We start from the raw sequence: 18,616 nt of genomic DNA on the forward strand, positions 1-18,616 counted from the left end.
CATTTTGGGTACAACCTCACGTGTCGTTCTGTAAAGTAGATTCTCTCTCTTTCTCTCTGATACTCTCCATCTCTCTCCCTCAGCCCAGAACGGAGATCTGATTTTGTCTGAAATATCAGACGAGGCAAGTGTTATTTACCATTGTATAATTATTATTTGCTTGAGTTTAGTATGTGAAACATTAAGTAGAGTGACTGAATGAGAGAGAGAGCTTTATTAGTTGATACGTACATGGAGGGTGAGTTCAAAATTGAAACTTTTAAAAAAGAGCCAAAACGTCGAACACCTCTGGAGCTCTGGGGAGAGAAACTGTAGAGTGTAGACCCGCGGTCTCTTCATTTTCATGCAGGGTTTATGCGTGGCTCGCTTAATAACATGACATCTACCACCGAAAAGTCTCTTAATTCTTGAACAATGGACTGTACTTTGATACCAGTTCCATCTCTTCAGTCTTCTCTCTCCTTTATTGCACTCATATCTCAGATATCTTCTCCTCCTCCTCCTCTCTCTGTCTCTAGCTCTGTCTGTCTCTTCATTGATGCATTAATACGTAATGACTTGTATGTAAGGAGAGCCATGGCAACAATTTATTCATCATCATCACTTATTTGCAATTGACAATGAAAGCAACTTCAATCAAATGTCTCGGTAAAAGAGGAACTCAGGAACCTTTTATTTCGAGGGGAAATGGAATTAGTACCATGGAGTCTTTGTCTTCCCTCACAACCTTCACTTTTCTTTCTTCTTTATTTAATTCCTCTCTCCTTAATCATTACTTGCTTCAAAACCCTGAACCACTGAAACTCATCCAGATACCAGAGAGAGAGAGAGAACTTAAATCACCAGACACAGACACCCTTTATCTCTTTTATCTCTCTCGTTTACCATTTGATTCAACCACCCAATTCGTTCATTCATTCACTCCCTCAACTGATAACAAGAATTAAGGATCATTTGGTTTCACCCACCTTATAATCTGATAACTGGGTGTTTAATTCCTAAGCAGATCGAGGTCACTAATTATGTGTTAATGGCGAAGTGATTAGAGGCACTACTTCAGCTTGAATGGGAATAAATAGAAAGTTTTAAGTAAACACTATTATTTCCAAATTCCAACCACCATCAATCTTATTGGTTCAGAAAATTCTGATTTCTACTAAAAAACAAAAAAGGAAGGTATATTACTATATTATTAATTATCTTCTACAGGCACATTATTTTATTATTTCTCTCTCTCTCTCTCTCCACTCAAAATAAGAAAAGCATATTTGAATAGTAAGTCAAGTAAACGGGATTAAGAACTTAATCTATATATTTAATTTTGTGTTACAAGTATTATTAAATCTTAATTACTCGATTAATTACCAGTTTTATATCCGCAGAGATCGCTGTTTGTTTTTCTTGTCAAAAAGAAGAGGACGGGGTTTCTCTGTCTTTTCGCTTGCCGGTTTTTTTCACAAAATTACAACATGGCTCCTTCACCTATTAGCGTTGGACAGCTGCTTGGGGATTTGGGTTGATGAGCATTTAGGGGACAGGTGTCAAATTCTGATAGGTGGTGCAGAATTAACTCACTGCATTTCTCTACAGAAAATCCGGACTCCCTTTCTCCAATCTCTTCACCACCTCGCAGGCACCAACTTTTATACTCTATCCAACTTTCTCTAAAATGTTAAGTGACCTTCGTTCGTCCCTCTTTCAGTGTTCCTCTCTTCTTTAAACAGTCTTAACGCAAACGCTTTCTCCTCTTTCTCCACCAACCTCCTAAGCTCATATTCATCTCTCTCTCTCTCTCATGGCAACAACGGGAGCTGAAGAAGCTACACAACCGCTGAAATACGAGGTAAATTACTATTTATATCGATACCCATGTCTTCGTTCTTTTCCAATCTGAGTCTAAACTTGTGTAGTGTTTCTAAGATTTCTTTTCTTTTCTGTTTCCCAGACGCATCTCTTGAAAGTGTCCATCCACTGTCAAGGCTGCAAGAGAAAGGTCAAGAAGGTTCTACAGAGTATCGAAGGTACGAGCAAAACAATAGTTTTTTTTTTTCTCTCTCTTTTGGTTTCTTCGTTTTCATCTCTTTCTGGGTTCAAATCTCGTAGTTTATCTGTTTTCTGCATCTGGGTTTTCTTGCTAAGCATCTGTTTCCGGCTTTTAATTTGCTCTCTCTCTCTCTGATCATTTTACCTTGTCTCCGGTGGGTTTACCTTTTCTGGGTTTGTTTTTCCTTGTGTCTGTCTCTCCAGGTGTTTATACCACAACTGTCGATTCCCAGCAACACAAAGTTGTAGTGACTGGAAACGTCGACGCAGAGACCCTGATCAAGAAACTGCAGAAAACAGGGAAGCACGCGGAGCTTTGGCCTGAAAAAGCTGAGAAGAAAGAGAAAAAATCTGGAAAAGCGAAGAACAACGAGAAACCAAACGACTCGAAAAGCCATGAAAACAACAATGCTGACAGTAGCCCAAAGAAAGCAGCAGCAGAGAGCAACGAAGCAAAACCCACATCCGCTAAAAACAGTGAAAGTGGTGGAACCACCGCCAAAGCCAGCGAAGGTGGAAGCGGGAAACCCGCTAAAAATGGCACCGCCGGACAAAACAAAGACCCGAAGCCCGACGAAAAGAAACCGGAAAACTCGCAGGCTGGGAGCCAGTCTCCACCGCCTGACCAAAAGGGCAGTGATGGTGACGGGCCCGCCGATAGAAGTGGCGGTGGGGCCGGTGGTAATGGAGGTAAGAAGAAAAAGAAGGGGCAGAAAGGGAATGGAAACCAGGGCGGAGATGAAGCCACCGGCGACACAGCAGCAGCCAACGCAGGAGGATCTCCTTCTACCTCCCCCACTACTACTCCTGGTCCGAATGCTGCAAGCCCTAGTCACACTGGTCCCACCACCGTGCCAATTAATCTCAGCCCTCCACGTCAGCATGTATACCCGTACGGTGCGTATTGCCCCCCTCCAGTGTATGCCGTAAGTTACAATACAGCATACCCCTCGTCTAGCTACGGTGCATCCTACTACGTGCCCCCAGCACCACCTCAGTACACGTTCACGTACACTCACCCAGGCTCTTACGATGCACCAGCACCAGCACCACCGTCCGATTCATTCGAGATGTTCAGCGATGAGAATCCTAATGGGTGCATGATCATGTGATGGGTTCGTCGAAAACCGACTTGGGCATGTTGGGTTCTGTCTACACGTAGCTTATACCACTCGTATCAGCTAGCTTTGGGGGAGAACGACTGAATGAGAGAGTTAATTCTGTAACCATGTACATAAGTCATAAGGAAAGTAATGGTAGGGTTAGTATTGGGAAAGGAGAAGTAAGATAGTTTTTGGTTGAGGGGTTCTGGTTTATTCTTGTTGCTTTTTTAGCTTCAGAGAGTTCTTACTTCTTAGTCTTGTAATGTTGTAGATTTTTGTACTTTCTAGTGTAGACATAAGATCTCTCTCTCTCCTCTCTATCTGACACATAATCACATTATTTAAGTCTTTAAGTAAAGGAGGTTTTGATAAAGAGGTGGAGACAAGAACAACTGTCCAAGTTGGGTTGCTGGAGGGGTTGGTTCTCAGTTCTCTTGCTTTTTATGAACTGTTTGTGGGTTTGATTTTAAGCCAGGAGCTGTCTCTATAAATTGTAGGGAGCTAAAATCTATTTGGTACAATTGCTTCTTTTAACACATTCTCTCTCCATCTCTCTCTCTCTACTTTATTATGAGGTGGAGATTAAGTGATAAAGGCCAGGCTTTGGCTTTTGGGGTAAGCTTTTTCTTTTGAAAAGCTGTCTTTTAATTAATACTGCCTTTAAATTTGTGTGATGGGTGATAAATTTCTCTTTCTTAATAGAGGGTTTTTGCTTTTGCCAACCAAGTGTTCTCTTTCTTCTTAGTAGATACCCACTAGGCCACTTTTGATTTGATTTGAAAGCTAGTAGTTTGTAGGGTTGCATATTGGCGTTCACCTTCTTGCCACCTGCTTACTGCCTCATTCTCTAAAAGCAATAAACCATGCTAAGAGGCTAAAGAGAAAGAAAAGGATAGTGTGTACGACTGTATGTTTGCTAAGTTGTGGTTGACTTTATTTTTTGACTGGCTTTCCCCATTTTCTCTCTTTAGACAGTGATGGGGTGGATGGTTATGTTTAGACAAAGCCCACCGAGGGAGAATTACTACAATCCTAGCTTTGATGTATATCTGGATTCTTGGACTTTTGGTTAATGAATAGGAAACAAATGCAATAAGACTAAGACATGGAGTTGTTTTGTTTTTCTGTCTTCAATCTATTGCTGAGTGTTTTGGTTGAACCGTTTGAGCCATTATTGGGTCTGATTTGTGTGAAACATCTCATTTGGTAAAAAACCGTTGATATGATAAAAAATTGTTCAACCCAGGTAATTCAACTGTTCAATCTGGACAGTTGAACCGATGACTCGTCACCCGAAGGGTTTGGCCTTCAGGTTGATTTTTAAAACATTGTATTTTTCAAGAAAAATCGTGTAAGTGTTTAATTAAGACTTTAAACAATTTCTTATCTGATTGGCTCTTGGCTGGGTTCAGGTGATAAATGGTTGGCGTTCTTAATCATTTTTTTTGTTGGAACAAGTGTTCTTTTCCTACGTGGTGCCTGATGGTGTCTATGGGAATAAATAGAAATAAAGAATAGAACTTGAAAATTTGCACCATATTCAATTTTTTCATGATGTTTTTAGACAAAAATTGTTACTCCAGCAAAACTCGGAATGTTCACTAACTAGGTCATAGTTTATCGTTTAGCTAGGTCATAAGTCCATTAAAACAGTGAAAAACCAGTTAACTAGACCTGAAAAGGGTCATTATTGAGTCACTGGGTCACCGGTTCAACCATCTGGGTGGGTCCAACTCTTAGGACTCTGAAAAACTTTTCATCAATTTCAATGTAGTCCACCGATCATTTTGACATGCCACCCGTCCGAAACTTGTCTCAAGCATTGGAATGGATCCCTCTGTATTTCAATCACCTTTCCCCAGTGTAGAATTCACAAGGAATCATTCCTTACAAATCTTGAAGAGAATATGGACACTAATCTTTTCACATATTGTGACTGGAATAAATAAAATACCCAAAAGCTTAGATCACCGAGTCACTGTTGCATATTTTCCCAATTCTAGAAGCCTCTTCTGTTTTTTATTCCCCCCAGCCACTTGATCATGTCTGACATTTTTAGATCCTTATCTTTTCATTTCTGCTCAGCTCTTGTTTCTCATCGGAGAAATTCTTTGAGCTGTCGACATACGAAGCTAGCTTAATTATCAAAAGAAGAGAAGAGAAAAAATAATAAGATAGGGTATTTTTCTACTATTCTACTCTCCCTTATCAATACTCAATAGATACCCAGATGCCCAGATAGTTGGTGGAAGGATTAATTATCTCTCAGTACTTTGTTGTGAGGGTGTCATCGACAGAATCTGCAGAAAAAGGACTCAACTTTTCTTTGTCAAAAATAGGGATGGGTTTATAATTTATATACACATTCTCAATCTTCTCGAGTAAAGGTGGCCAAAGCCCAAAGCAACCCCCCCCCCCCCTTCTATCATCATATTTCCATCACCCAAAAAGGGATCTGTGCACTGTTATCATGTGAGTCTAACTTTGGTTGTATTGGTCCTAAAAATTTGCAGAGCCAATCAAACAGACATCTGGGTCTTGAAATCCACACCTCTGAGCAAGCCAGAGGAGCCATGGGCTTTTGTTATCAATAGCCAGCACTCAGGCCATGATCGGGTACCCATTGTACTAATTTAAGAAATTGAAACAGAGAACTAATGGTGGGTCCTCCCAGAGTAGGGGAGAAATTGTAGCCAAACAATCATTTCTCTATTAACAGTAGTCCCCACTAAGATAATAACAAAGGTATTATGAGTACAAGAACATTGATATCATAAGCAAAAAATCATTACCCCAAAAGAAAATATATTAGCATTTTCTGTTCAATACATCTTCTTTGCAATTTCTCTATAGGAATCTGATTCCTTCAATCCATCAATCTTCTTTGCAATTGTTGGTCTTCTTTGCCACCTATATATACAAATACAACCTTTTAGTTGTTTGTTTGCTGTATAACCTTATCCCATTTCCACCATCATCATCATTGAATCCACTGTTATTTTAGTACTTGGGAATTGGAATAGACATTTGTGTTATTCCTTTATCAGCCTGATGGTGATCATAATAATGGTGATTCCAGACCCACCAACAACTAAAATAAACCAATCTTGAATTTACCCAGGTCGAATAGTTTGAGAATAAACACTGTTAATTTAGCCAGATTGAATAGTTTACAGAAGTAAACACTTGCCAACTTACCCAGGAACTGTAACTGTTTCAAACAGAATGACTGATGGGATGGGGACAAACTACTTGTTGATTCCATGATTAACTTGGCATCCATGGAAGAGGTTGTTGGGATCATTTACATGAACCACCCCTGGCTTAAATCCCTTGGATTGCAGAATCCTTAATTCAGTGTATAAGGAATTGAATATCCAGCAAACTCAACCCAGAAACTGACATGTCTGCTCAGTTGAAATAATCTGACTTTCTGTAAGTATAGATCATATGGAATTACGCATTTGGAGATCAGAAGCTGACAAGAGATAATATCACATATAAAACATAAAATGTTACAGCAGTAGAAGGAAGAAATGTAGTAGTACTATGATTTGTCTTTTCCTCTACATAGAAATTAAGTGGCACATAGATAAAGCTCAATAGGAGAGCTTTCATCAAGGCAAATCATCTGTACATGGCAAGAAAAAATGATAGATAATGGGAATATACAGTTAACTGTGACTACATATACAGTAAAGGAATATGTTATTAATTAACCACAAGTTTTCATTTGTAACCTGTAATCTCACACACAGTTGATGCTTTGGTGAGTGTTGGTTGCTCCCTATGAAGATTACAGTTACAGTGGCATCTTCATGATGTCTGTGTCTCCTATTCTGTGCTCAGACCTGCAATGGAGGAGCATGGAGTACTCGATTAGAGATGAAGTAATAGTATATATCTTAAAATAAGTAGGTTCATAATGAGAAGTGGTGGCTTAATAAATTAATGGGAATATTTCAAATAGTATTATCTAAATAAAAAGTTACTTAATTTTTGATTCCCCAGCTTTTGCACAGGCCTAGATGCCTTAAAAGTTGTAAATCAATTGAGAAATTGATCCGTTAGTAAGTTAAAGTAGGGTGCTTTCCTACCTGAACCAACTATTTCTTCCATACATATGCAATTATGCATGGTGGGATCTTGTGGCTGATCCCCACCATCCAACAGATAGAGGACCCACTGTATTGTCCACGTGTTCAATCAGACAGTCCATATCAATCATATACACCCCCACCTTGTATTGGTGGTTTTCACGAGTAATATTGGTTGTTAAAAGTCATAATTTCTTTAGTATAAAACTTACCTTTTCAAATAGGCTTATTTTGCACGTGTGCATGTGTTTTGGGACAAGAATCTTTACATGAACTAGGAGACTCTTTTTGTGCTTCAAATAATTTTGGAAAAATCACCGATATATATATATACAGAGAGAGAGAGAGATGTGCCATCAAAGTGGTATAGCACAGAGTTTTCAAAAGACGGAATTTATGATCCCAAACATTAACCAATCTGGACTTTTGCTTGAAGAACACAGAAGTGATGTGTAGACAATTAAGGGTTGTTTGGTTGGGTGGAATCGGAATCCCATTCCACCACCCCCCCCCCCCCCCAATTTCAATTCCGAAGGATTCCGATTCTGACTGTGAACCAAACGGACCCTAAGTCATTTCTCATTCACTATAAAACATCATCAGGGTTTCTACCATTATATGAAAACACAAAGGACTAATAATTGAGAAGATTAGTACAAGGGGACAAGTGTTGGGTACAGAATGGTCACTGTAATTCACCCTAAAAATAAATTCTAAAAGCTGTAGGTGGGCCAAATGATACGGAGAGACGTGGGCCAAATGGACTTTTTGGTGGAAAAGGCCCATGTTGGTTGGCTTTGATTATGATTGCACATTATCATCACGCATGAGAAAGTAACCTTCATGATTTAGGTCAGTGAAAATGGTGTCAGCACCCAAACTGGGTTCTCACTGGAAGTCATTCAGGGTCCATTTTGATTAATCAGATAGAGAATTCACTTATAGGGAACCTAAGTAAGTTTTACCTTCAGTTGCTTCACAGTCTTCAGACTGAAGTCTGTTCTTTCTATGATTCTTAGAACAGACACTCTGAGTCTTCAATTCCTAGTACCTTTACTAATGGGGCTGAGTCTTGTTCTTGGCTGCAGGCCCATCTATCATATTCATATTCATCTTATGTCTAAATGTGCTTATTCTTGATTATAGGACATTAATTCTTTCACCCAATAGAGAACATAGCTTTCTTCTTAATTCTTTCACCCAAGTCTGTTCTTTCTATGATTGTTAGAACAGACACTCTGCCTCTTGCCTTTGTCCTTGGCTTGAAACCCAATTCCCAGTATCTTTCCTATTGGGGTTGAGTCTTCAATCTTCGTTCTTGGCGGCAGGCCCATCTGTCATATTCATATTCATCTTGTGTCTAAGTGTGCTTATTCTTGATTGTACGACATTAATTCTTCACCCAATAGAGAACATAGCTTTCTTCTTAATCCATTCACCTATGTCTGTTCTTTCTATGATTCTTAGAACAAACACTCTGCCTCTTGCCTTTGTCCTTGGCTTGAAGCCCAATTCCGAGTATCTTTCCTATAGGGGTTGAGTCTTCAATCTCTGTTCTTGGCTGCAGGTCTATCTATCATATTCATAGTCATCTTATATGTAAATGTGCTTATTCTTGATTATGGGACATTAATTCTTTCACCCAATAAAGAACATAGCTTTCTTCTTAATTCTTTTACCCAAGCCTGTTCTTTCTATGATTCTTAGAACAGACACTCTGCCTCTTGCCTTTGTCCTTGGCTTGAAACCCAATTCCTAGTATCTTTTTCGTATTGGGGTTGAGTCTTCAATCTCTGTTCTTGGCTGCATTCCTATTTATCAAGCTCATATATATCTTGTGCTGTTGTTGATTACAGACATTAATTCTTTCACCCAATAGAGAAACATAACTTTCTTCTTTATTTCTGCTGGTAGAAATACAAAGATCAAAAACTTTTACAAGGATTTAATAATCTATCCCAGCTATTACACTCATTTGCAAGAAGGAGACAGCACAGGTCTATCCAACCCTTGACACATGACCAGATTCCTGACTTGAATTCTCTACACCACACCTATTATGAAAACAGAGATTGCTAGAAACCACAACTGATTACTGATTGCTTTTGAGCTCCATTTCCTCAGCGGATGCGCATTCTAATGGGATTATCAGCCAGAGAAGAAACATTCTTGAGCATGTCGTAGGTGAAGGAACCAAAGACAACCCGAGAAGCACAAGTAAAGTTGGGTAGAACAGGGCAAGGGATGATGTTTCTGGCCTCTCTGTCAACGCACAAATAGATCTCATAAACCTGAGTTTCATCCCACTGGTTCTTACTACAACTGATGGCAGTCGTGGCTCCAAATTCTCTGTTTATCACTTGCTTGATTTCGGCCAGACTGTAATCTGCATAGTCTGTAGAAATGATCCCTGGACATACATTCCCACACTGTGTAAGCACTAAGCAGTATGGTTATGATGTTGCAGAAATCTGTACAAAGTACAAACTACCCATTGGAAGAGAACAGAAGCTCACCATGTTTCTTGAAGATTGAGAGCAGGTCGATCTTTGATCGAAGGTCCAACGCCTTCTTGAAGTAGTCGTGCTCACTGAGGCCAGAGCAGACGCCATATGTTTTCCATGTATTCTTCCACAGGTGACGACTCTCGCTGCTTGGGCATTTGATATTAGGCCAGTAGCTATTCAAGTCATTATTCAGGTCTGAAATCTGCATGAAATAAAGCATAATTAATCCAGTGGATCAGATGAGGATGAAGTAGGGCTGCAAACGGATCGGATTGAATTCAGTAAAGGGTATATTGATTCCATTCGATAAGAAATCCAACCGATCTGAATCTGATAAGAATCGAACATTTGATTTGATTTGGATTGTAATAAAAAAAAAAAAGCTTGATGATATAATATAATAATATATAAGAATATACTATATAATTATATAAATAATATATATTATATAATATTTCATAACTAATGGATCCGATTGTGTTGTGGCCATGTGGGTTCTTGAGTGTTTTTAGTTTTTTGAAGTACGGGCAGGCACAATGCAGGTTTCTGATTTTAACTACAAAGTTATAAATATTCAAAATGTCAAAAACCCTCCAATGTTCACCCGTGAATTCGTATCAATTTCGATCTGGCACCCACCCCAATTGTACTGCTGAACCGTCATTCTCCCCAAGTCTTTTTTTTTTTTCAAAATTGTTTTAGGGGTCGGTTTTATGGGCATGCCTACCCCCTAAAATGGCCAAATTCTGAAATACCCCTTACGTGGGGTTTTGGATTCAATATGATATGCCAATACAGAGTGTATTGTATCGAAATTTTGAATCTTAATTGCAATGAATTGAATTGAGTTATGTTTTAATTTGATCCATTAACTAAATGGATCGACTTTTTTATTGGATCTGATTTTATTAAGATCAAGGAAATATCTGAATCCGACTCTTACCGGATCTAATTTGGATACGATCCGACTTATTTGCAGCCCTAAAATGAAATGAAGGGGTGTGATTATAACAACCATATCAAGTTTTAATTGGTAAACTCAATATCACCTCGTCAAGATAGAATGGGCTCATCCCGCATTGCGTGAGAGCCTTCCCATCGTTTGAGTAAGGCAGGAGACCTTTCACAAAGAAGTCCAGCTCGGGCTCACCGCCAGTCTTCGGAATGCAACAGCCTGCACTGGTTTGCTTGCAGTATGAACCTGGCCACTGCAAATTTTTTACGGTAATACTCAAGTTAGAAATCAAGCAACAAGGTTTAATTCTCTGACGAGTTCACATCTTTGCCCCACAAGGGGCCGCCCCACAGCACATCCCCGCTGTATATTGGGAATATTTTCCGATGATAATACCAGAATCGATGATATCATCATTGGCAGATATGTGATTTCTTCTCTGATATTGAGAAAGATAGAGAATAGCTCGCATCTCCGCCCCACAATGTCCTACCCCACAGCACATCCCCGCCGTGTATTAGAAACATTTCCTGATGATAATATCAGAACCGACGATGATGATGATGTTCTTAATACACGGCGAGGGTATGCTGTGGGGCGTTATGGGGCGGAGATGATGTGAATTCAATAGAGAGAGATAAAAAAAGGGAGAGTAGTGAGTACCATGAGCACGAGATGGTAGAAATCCAAGTCCTTAATGGAAGTAGTCTGCAAGGCAGTCGAGAACATGAACAAGGCCACAAGAGCAATAGGTAGGATGTAGGAAGCCATAGTTGCAGTTTGAGAATGAGACCCCAACAATTTGAAGAGGAGATTGTGGCTCGCTCGATGAGAAGAAACCTCCGAGCGATGCCTTAATATAGTAAAACAGAAAGCAAAGAGTGATGGATGATCGTCCAGTCCACTGGTTGGCTTGATATGACTTCTGGGTACTGAGGGGAGGCTCTGAGAGCACGTTTGTTTGTGGTCTCATCTACTGTGGCACTTTGTTCTTTCCTCACAAGATGAAGCTCGTGGGATGGTGTTTAAACCTCGTGGGATTGGTCCATGGTGTCACTGTGTCAGTCATATAAATCCAGAAAGCCGACCCTCCATCCTTGTTGTCAACTGTCAATCCATGCCAGATCCTACCATCTGGTGCTTTTTTTTTTTTCAAATGCATATACTCTCACTACAGTAATGAATTTTTTCTATTTTCATTTAATACGATTATTTATTTTTAAATTAAATTATTAAAAATATAAAAAATCTTGTTAAATTTTATTTTATTTTTTTTAATAATAATATCTATCATTATTCTCTCTGATAATAATATCATTCTTAAATCTCCCCAAACAATAGTGAATGTTTGTAACGATTCCCCTCCCTTATATCATAGACAGATACCCAACAAAATATGAATATAAAAAATCAGTTGATGTGATGTTTTGTTTTTTCTTTTGAACGATTCCTGTGTTCCTATTTTTTTGGGTGTAAGCTTGTAAAATATGGATTGGGTTAGGTTAAAGCCAACTCAAGACCAACTATAAGCAATGGACCTTGATTTCGACCCAAATTGATATTAAAATGCAAATTTATCAAACCAATCCCATTTATGTGTTTCTTGTCCATGAATTTGTCATCAATTCAGGGTCATGATGCATTCCCTCTGTACTTTGGGGCTATAAAATTCTGATTTGGGCTGATTGGTCATTCTCCCAAATTTGTATAATTCGAAAGCGACAAGTGGGAGAATGAATCAACATTTAAGGGAATCATGAATCCCCAACGAAAAAATGTCATTTAGAGATACAATAATAAATTAGGTCATATTTTTTAAAATAAAATAACTATAATTATATTATTATAAATAATAAATAACCACGTAGACCACGTAAATCACATAGAATCAGTCTTGAACCGATTATTTATTTGGGATCAAATCATAGATCTCATTATATTGAAAACAATAATCAAAATAATACTAATTTATTTTTATGTTAATACATTAAACATTTTTAATTAATATTATCTTATTTATTATTTATTAAATTTACTATTTCAAACATGAAACATGATAAAAAAAAAGGTACAAGAAAGATAAAAAAAATTACATATTTCATAAAATGTTTGGTTCCAAACCTGAATGAATTTTGGACAAATAAGAATGAGAATCAATCCAATAATTAATCAAGACAAATCATGGAACCAAAACTGTTATAATTATGTTCAATCAATTTAGTTCCATCAGGATAGACCCAACCCATTGGTTCAGCCCTAGTTTTTCATAAATAAATTAAATAAATAAATAAAAGCCTACTGGGATGGAATTGGTATAGGATATCTCAAACCAAACCCGACTCATTGACAACACCAAAGGATGTGTACCTTTTATAAAAAAGGGGGGTTTTATTGTTGGATCCACCCCCTAAACTTGAGAAGATTTTTTTGTTAAGTCTATCCCATAAATTTTAGTACAATTTGTATAGTTGGAATGTTATGGTCCCGAGCGTAGGATCTCGTCACGGGTCGGTCCACGGGGAGAAAGCCCTGCTTTCCCTTGCGCCTTCCCTTACGTGCAGAACCTATTGTGGAAAACCGAATGGGTGATTTGTCTAAGAGACTACTCGAACTCTCCGAATGGGTGATTTGTCCAAGAGACCACCCGAACTCTCCTTACTCTTCTCTTGACTGGAAAACTAAATGTATTTACTTCAACTCGTAGCTCCTTAAATAAGAGATTACAGAAGGAAATTCCTTGTTGGATTCGGCTAGGCTAGGGTAATCCAACTCAAACTCAAACTCCTAATTACCTACTCCTAATGGTAACACAACTCTTACTTAAGAAGATAAGATAAGATAAGGGATAAGGAATGGTGAAACTGGCGGCGAGTTGGTGAGCAGAGATGATGTGGTAAGATAAGTGTGGACCCACCCTGATGAGCTGTCGTGTGGGCCCCGCCCTACTGCTGCTGTCGGGCGGTGCGTGCGTCTCGCAATGCTGCTGTCGTGAGGTGTGTACTGCTGCCTAGTGCTGCTATCGTGCGATGCGTGCTACTGCCGTGCGGCGCGCTGCCGGGCAGTGCGTGCTGCTGCCTATGACTGCGCCGCAATGCATTGTCGGGCTGTGTGTCCATAACATCACACCCCTCCTGGACTACGAGCTTGTCCTCAAGCTCGAATTGGGTGTCGAAAACACCGTCAAAGGAATCCTGGATAGGTGGAATGGCTTTGCCCTCCTGGATTGGGTTCCCAAGGGGGGGGGTTCATCCTCATCCTCATCTTCCACCTGTGCCCTGCTAAGTAGAGTTCATCGCAATTAAAACATTGCCCCCTCGCCCCGCGTTCTGCCATCTTAGCCCTGGACAAGTGCTTAATAGGGGGTATACCAATGCTGCTCCCCACACTGGATGCTGATCTGGACTTGGTGCTCGTCTCTGGCTACCGTTCTGGGCTGGCTGCCAGCGAAGGTCCTCCCTCCTCCAGTAGGCTTCGGGTTTGTCCAAACCGCTACTGGGCATCCCATGCTGGACGGCCCTCGGCTAATCTGCAGTTTGCGCTCGAAGGCTCGGGCTAAATTCATTGCCGTGACCAGGTTAGGCGGGCTCTGCATCTCTACATCAACTCTCATGGGTTCGACTAGACCAACTGTGAACATATCCACCTGCTGGTCTGGGCGTACTGAAGAGGCCCTGGCGAGAAGGGTCTGGAACTGCCGCTGATACTCTGCTATGGTCCCGGTCTGCTTGAGGTTAATGAGTTCCCCCAAGGGGTTGCTTGTTAATGGGGGTCCGAACCGAAGGAGGCAGTACGACTTGAACTGATCCCAACTAAGACCTGGTTCCTCCTACTCCACTCGGTAGAACAGAGCTGCGCTTCTTCGGTCAAGTGGAACGCGGCCAGCCTGACCTTGTCCTTCTCCTCCGTTCGCTGATTATGAAAGAATTGCTCACAACGCTACAGCCATCTCAGTGGGTCGCCGCTGCCACTGTATGAGGGAAACTCCAAACGGCTATACTTGGGAATAGCTGCGACTGTTGGGGCAGCGATCTGTTGTTCGATGGATGACTCTGCCCAGTCCGGACGGCGACTGTTTGTGTTGGCGATTCCCTCAGAACTCCTTTCTTTGTTGGAGAGGAATGCTTCCAGTAAGCGTCACAGCTCCCGGACATCTTCCTTGACTTCACGAACCTCCATGCTGGTTTCTGCTAGACTATGTTCCAGTTCGTGGACCTTGGATGATAGCTGCTCCATATCGCCCATGACGTTTGGCTCTGATACCAGAATGTTATGGTCCCGGGCGTAGGATCTCGTCACGGGTCGGTCCACGGGGAGAAAGCCCTGCTTTCCCTTGTGCCTTCCCTTGCGTGCAGAACCTATTGTGGAAAACCGAATGGGTGATTTGTCCAAGAGACCACCCGAACTCTCTGAATGGGTGATTTGTCCAAGAGACCACCCGAACTCTCCTTACTCTTCTCTTGACTGGAAAACTAAATGTATTTACTTCAACTCGTAGCTCCTTAAATAGGAGACTACAGAAGAAAATTCCTTGTTGGATTCGGCTAGGCTAGGGTAATCCAACTCAAACTCAAACTCCTAATTACCTACTCCTAATTACCTACTCCTAATGGTAATACAACTCTTACTTAAGAAGATAAGATAAGATAAGGGATAAGGGATAAGGGATAAGGAATGGTGAAACTGGCGGCGAGTTGGTGAGCAGAGTTGATGTGGTAAGATAAGTGTGGACCCACCCTGATGAGCTGTCATGTGGGCCCCGCCCTACTGCTGCTGCTGGGCGGTGCGTGCGTCTCACAGTGCTGCTGCTGGGCGGTGCGTGCGTCTCACAGTGCTGCTGTCGTGAGGTGCGTGCTGCTACCTAGTGCTGCGCGCTGTCGGGCGGTGCGTGCTGCGCGCTGCCAGGCTACTGTGTGGCCACTGTGCGTGCTGCTGCCTATGATTGCGCCGCAGTGCGCTGTCAAGCAGTGTGTCCATAACATGGAAAGGAACAGGTGGGAGAACGAATCAACATTTAAGGGAATAATGAATCATAGGTGGAGGTGTTGGCAAATAAAACTCAAAAAACTAATAAAAACCCTTGAGGTGAACTTAACTCTAAATTTCCCTATAAAAAATGGGTGTGCCCCAACCACTCTTTTTTTTTTTTTTGCCTTTTTTTTCTCTTTGAAGTAAACATCCAAACAACAAGGGACTTACATTTAGGTTAAATTTAGTTAAGATTTAAGAATATAAAACCATGGCTTTAATCTTTAATCTGATTAAAAGGCGGAACAAACCCTTTTTTTCAGGTTAGTCAGTCAGCAGAGGCTGATAGGAAATAGGACAAAATGCATGTGAGACAACCTATTGGCCAGACCACAGAGGGTCTGCAGTTCTAAAAGGTGGCCAATGTTAAACCACTATTCCTATATTATTCCTTCTCATGTGAATGTACCTTAATTTCCATGCTAGTCTTCACGGTTTTCATTTGTGGAAGGACCCGTTTCATTGGTGGTAGGCTTTTATGGTTTACATTTCAGATCTTTGATGTCCTTCCAAGTCTACATTTTATATTTTTATTGTCTTGTTTTCTTTTTTTTTATTTTATTTTTTCATTTTAAACAGGGATTTACATGTTAGGTAAGAAGTCTTTTCCATTGCTAAAAAAAAAGCAACTCCTCATATATACATGAAAATTTTCTCATTTTACAAATTATAATCGGGATAGAGAAGAAAAAGTTGGTTAAAACTTAAAACAATTTAGGTAGCAAATAGTAATGCTTTGGATAAATATACAGCCCTAATTTTTACAAGGGAAAATTTCAGATTAATACTTTGTAATTTGGAGTTAGCCTCAATTTAGTACCCGAACATCAAAATACTTGAATTTCTAAAAACTGCCAATTTAGTATCCGATGTTAGTAATTCATCAGTTATCTGTATCACGTGACGACATGTGCAGCTTATACCAAAATTGCCCTTTTTAATATTTCTAAGACTATTTACTTTGATTGTAATCCCCGTCAACGACGAGAATTACTCATCTTTTCCAGCAACAATGGTGGTCTAAATCCCTTTTTATTATGGATTATTGAATAACTGGAAAAAAGGATTACAACAACGGGGGTATAAATCCCTCTTCTCTGGCAAAGGTGTTGTTTCTTTTGCGATGTTTTCACATGTAACTTCTCCAACAGAAAACACTAGTCCTTCTGTAGAAAGGTTATGGCATAAAGTGAACAGTAATGCTGAATCACAGTGAAAAATGGATTTAAGCATGACTACTTTGGTGATTTCAAAATTATGTTTATCTCACCTATTCAAAAGATAAAGGGTATTTATGTCTTTTTGCATGTCATTTAACACCAATTAAGAATTTTTGAACTAAATTAGCAACTTTCGAGAACTTAATTACTACAGTGACACGTTTTGAAGTTTGAGTACTATAGTGTGATAACTCCAAAGTAAAGAGTGAGTATAATCTCCTAATCTACCCTTTTTTATGACTTGCCAATACTCCTCTTTTGACCATTTTATCCCATATGTGAAGTTGTCCACTAAATTAAATTTAACATAATACTAATATTAATATAAAAAAGACTGGCATGAAGTAGCCATAAGCAAACCATATTTCTAAATTCTTGTAGAATAGTTTAATGGTCATTGTTGCACCAAGATCTTATATTTTCTCCTTAATGAGAAGGTGGCAGGTGGGTGGGTATGGGACTATGGGTTGAGCTACAACCCACCCATTTAACAAATGAACCTATTTACCACCAATGTGAAGCCTAGCTAGCTAAATGGCCGGGCAAGCCCATTTTTTCCTTACTGAAAAAATGAACCTATTTTCTCCTTACATGTATTTTTCCACAGTTGGCGACTCTCTCTGCTCGGGCATTTGATGCTGGGCCAGTAGCTATACAAGTCCTCCTTCAAGTCCGAGAGCTGCATGGGATGAATAAGAGAATGTAATCATGGTGAGAACTTAAACTGTGCACAATCTAGTTAGAAATTCCTTGAAGATAATGCTAATAATGGATACAACGATCAGCTCTGCTAATTAGTTCCATTGATGATCCAGTCATGAGATCATATATATATAAACTTAGTTTGAACTCGAAAAGCATTAATTTGATGTGTAAAGTGTAAATCAACGAACCTCATCAAGATAGAAGGGGCTCATATTGCACTGTGTAAAAGCCTTGCCGTCATTAGAGTAAGGCTGGAGGCCTTTGACAAAGAAGTCGAGTTCAGATTGGCCATTCTTGGGAAGGCAACACCCTGAACTGGTTTGCTTGCAGTAAGAACCGGGTCACTGCAAATAATTACCATGCTACACTCATGTTAGATATCAAGCCAAGGATAAAACCAGTCACAATACCATATGAAAGAAGAAATAAACTCGTAAACAATGCCCACAGATACTACTAATTTTATCATCTGTAGATGTAATGACAGAGTGAGTGAGAGAGAGAGAGAGCAGAGCATCATGAGCACAAGATAGTAGAAATCAAAATCATTAGCGGCAATCGCCTCCACGGGAGATGCGAACATGAACAACAGTGCCAGAAAAGTTATAGGGACGTAGGAAGCCATGCTGTGTGTCTATGAGAGAGGAGTGGTTGAGAGCCCAAATCCCAGAGGCCAAAGATTAACTAGAACCTGAAGAGAGGATGGTTGGTTGGTGAGAAGACTCGTGATCCCATATAGAGGTGTAAATCGGGTCATGCCACCCAGCCCGGCACTAACTTGGACTGGCCCAACATGACTGTCCACGGGCTGTGCTGGGCCTGGGGTCTTAGGTCCATGGGCCGGCACAACCGAGTGGCCCATATATATTATTTATATATATTTATATAATACTATATAAATTATAATTATATATAGTATATAATATATTAATAAAATAAATAATTTTTTTAATTTTATTGT

General features: G+C 40.0%; 2 protein-coding genes across 2 annotated transcripts; one reads left to right on the forward strand and one right to left on the reverse strand.

The window, feature by feature from the left end:
• The first annotated feature begins 1,653 nt into the window (after window positions 1–1,653).
• Window positions 1,654–3,682, forward strand: LOC104598987 (heavy metal-associated isoprenylated plant protein 35-like). Its single transcript, XM_010261335.3, has 3 exons — window positions 1,654–1,843; window positions 1,946–2,021; window positions 2,248–3,682. The coding sequence occupies exons 1-3, from the start codon at window positions 1,796–1,798 to the stop codon at window positions 3,153–3,155; spliced, it is 1,032 nt and encodes a 343-aa protein (XP_010259637.1). The 5' UTR covers window positions 1,654–1,795; the 3' UTR covers window positions 3,156–3,682.
• Window positions 3,683–9,119: 5,437 nt separating this feature from the next.
• Window positions 9,120–11,572, reverse strand: LOC104598986 (extracellular ribonuclease LE-like). The gene is made up of 4 exons (XM_010261334.3): window positions 11,369–11,572; window positions 10,800–10,958; window positions 9,760–9,952; window positions 9,120–9,653 (listed from the first exon to the last, which is right to left on the reverse strand). Exons 1-4 carry the CDS (start codon window positions 11,474–11,476, stop codon window positions 9,364–9,366), a joined length of 750 nt encoding a protein of 249 aa, XP_010259636.1. The 5' UTR covers window positions 11,477–11,572; the 3' UTR covers window positions 9,120–9,363.
• Between the last annotated feature and the right edge of the window lie 7,044 nt (window positions 11,573–18,616).

The sequence above is a fragment of the Nelumbo nucifera genome, chromosome 3, assembly GCF_055504915.1.
Source record: "Nelumbo nucifera cultivar China Antique chromosome 3, China Antique-T2T, whole genome shotgun sequence".
In the NCBI taxonomy this organism is placed as follows: Eukaryota; Viridiplantae; Streptophyta; class Magnoliopsida; order Proteales; family Nelumbonaceae; genus Nelumbo; species Nelumbo nucifera.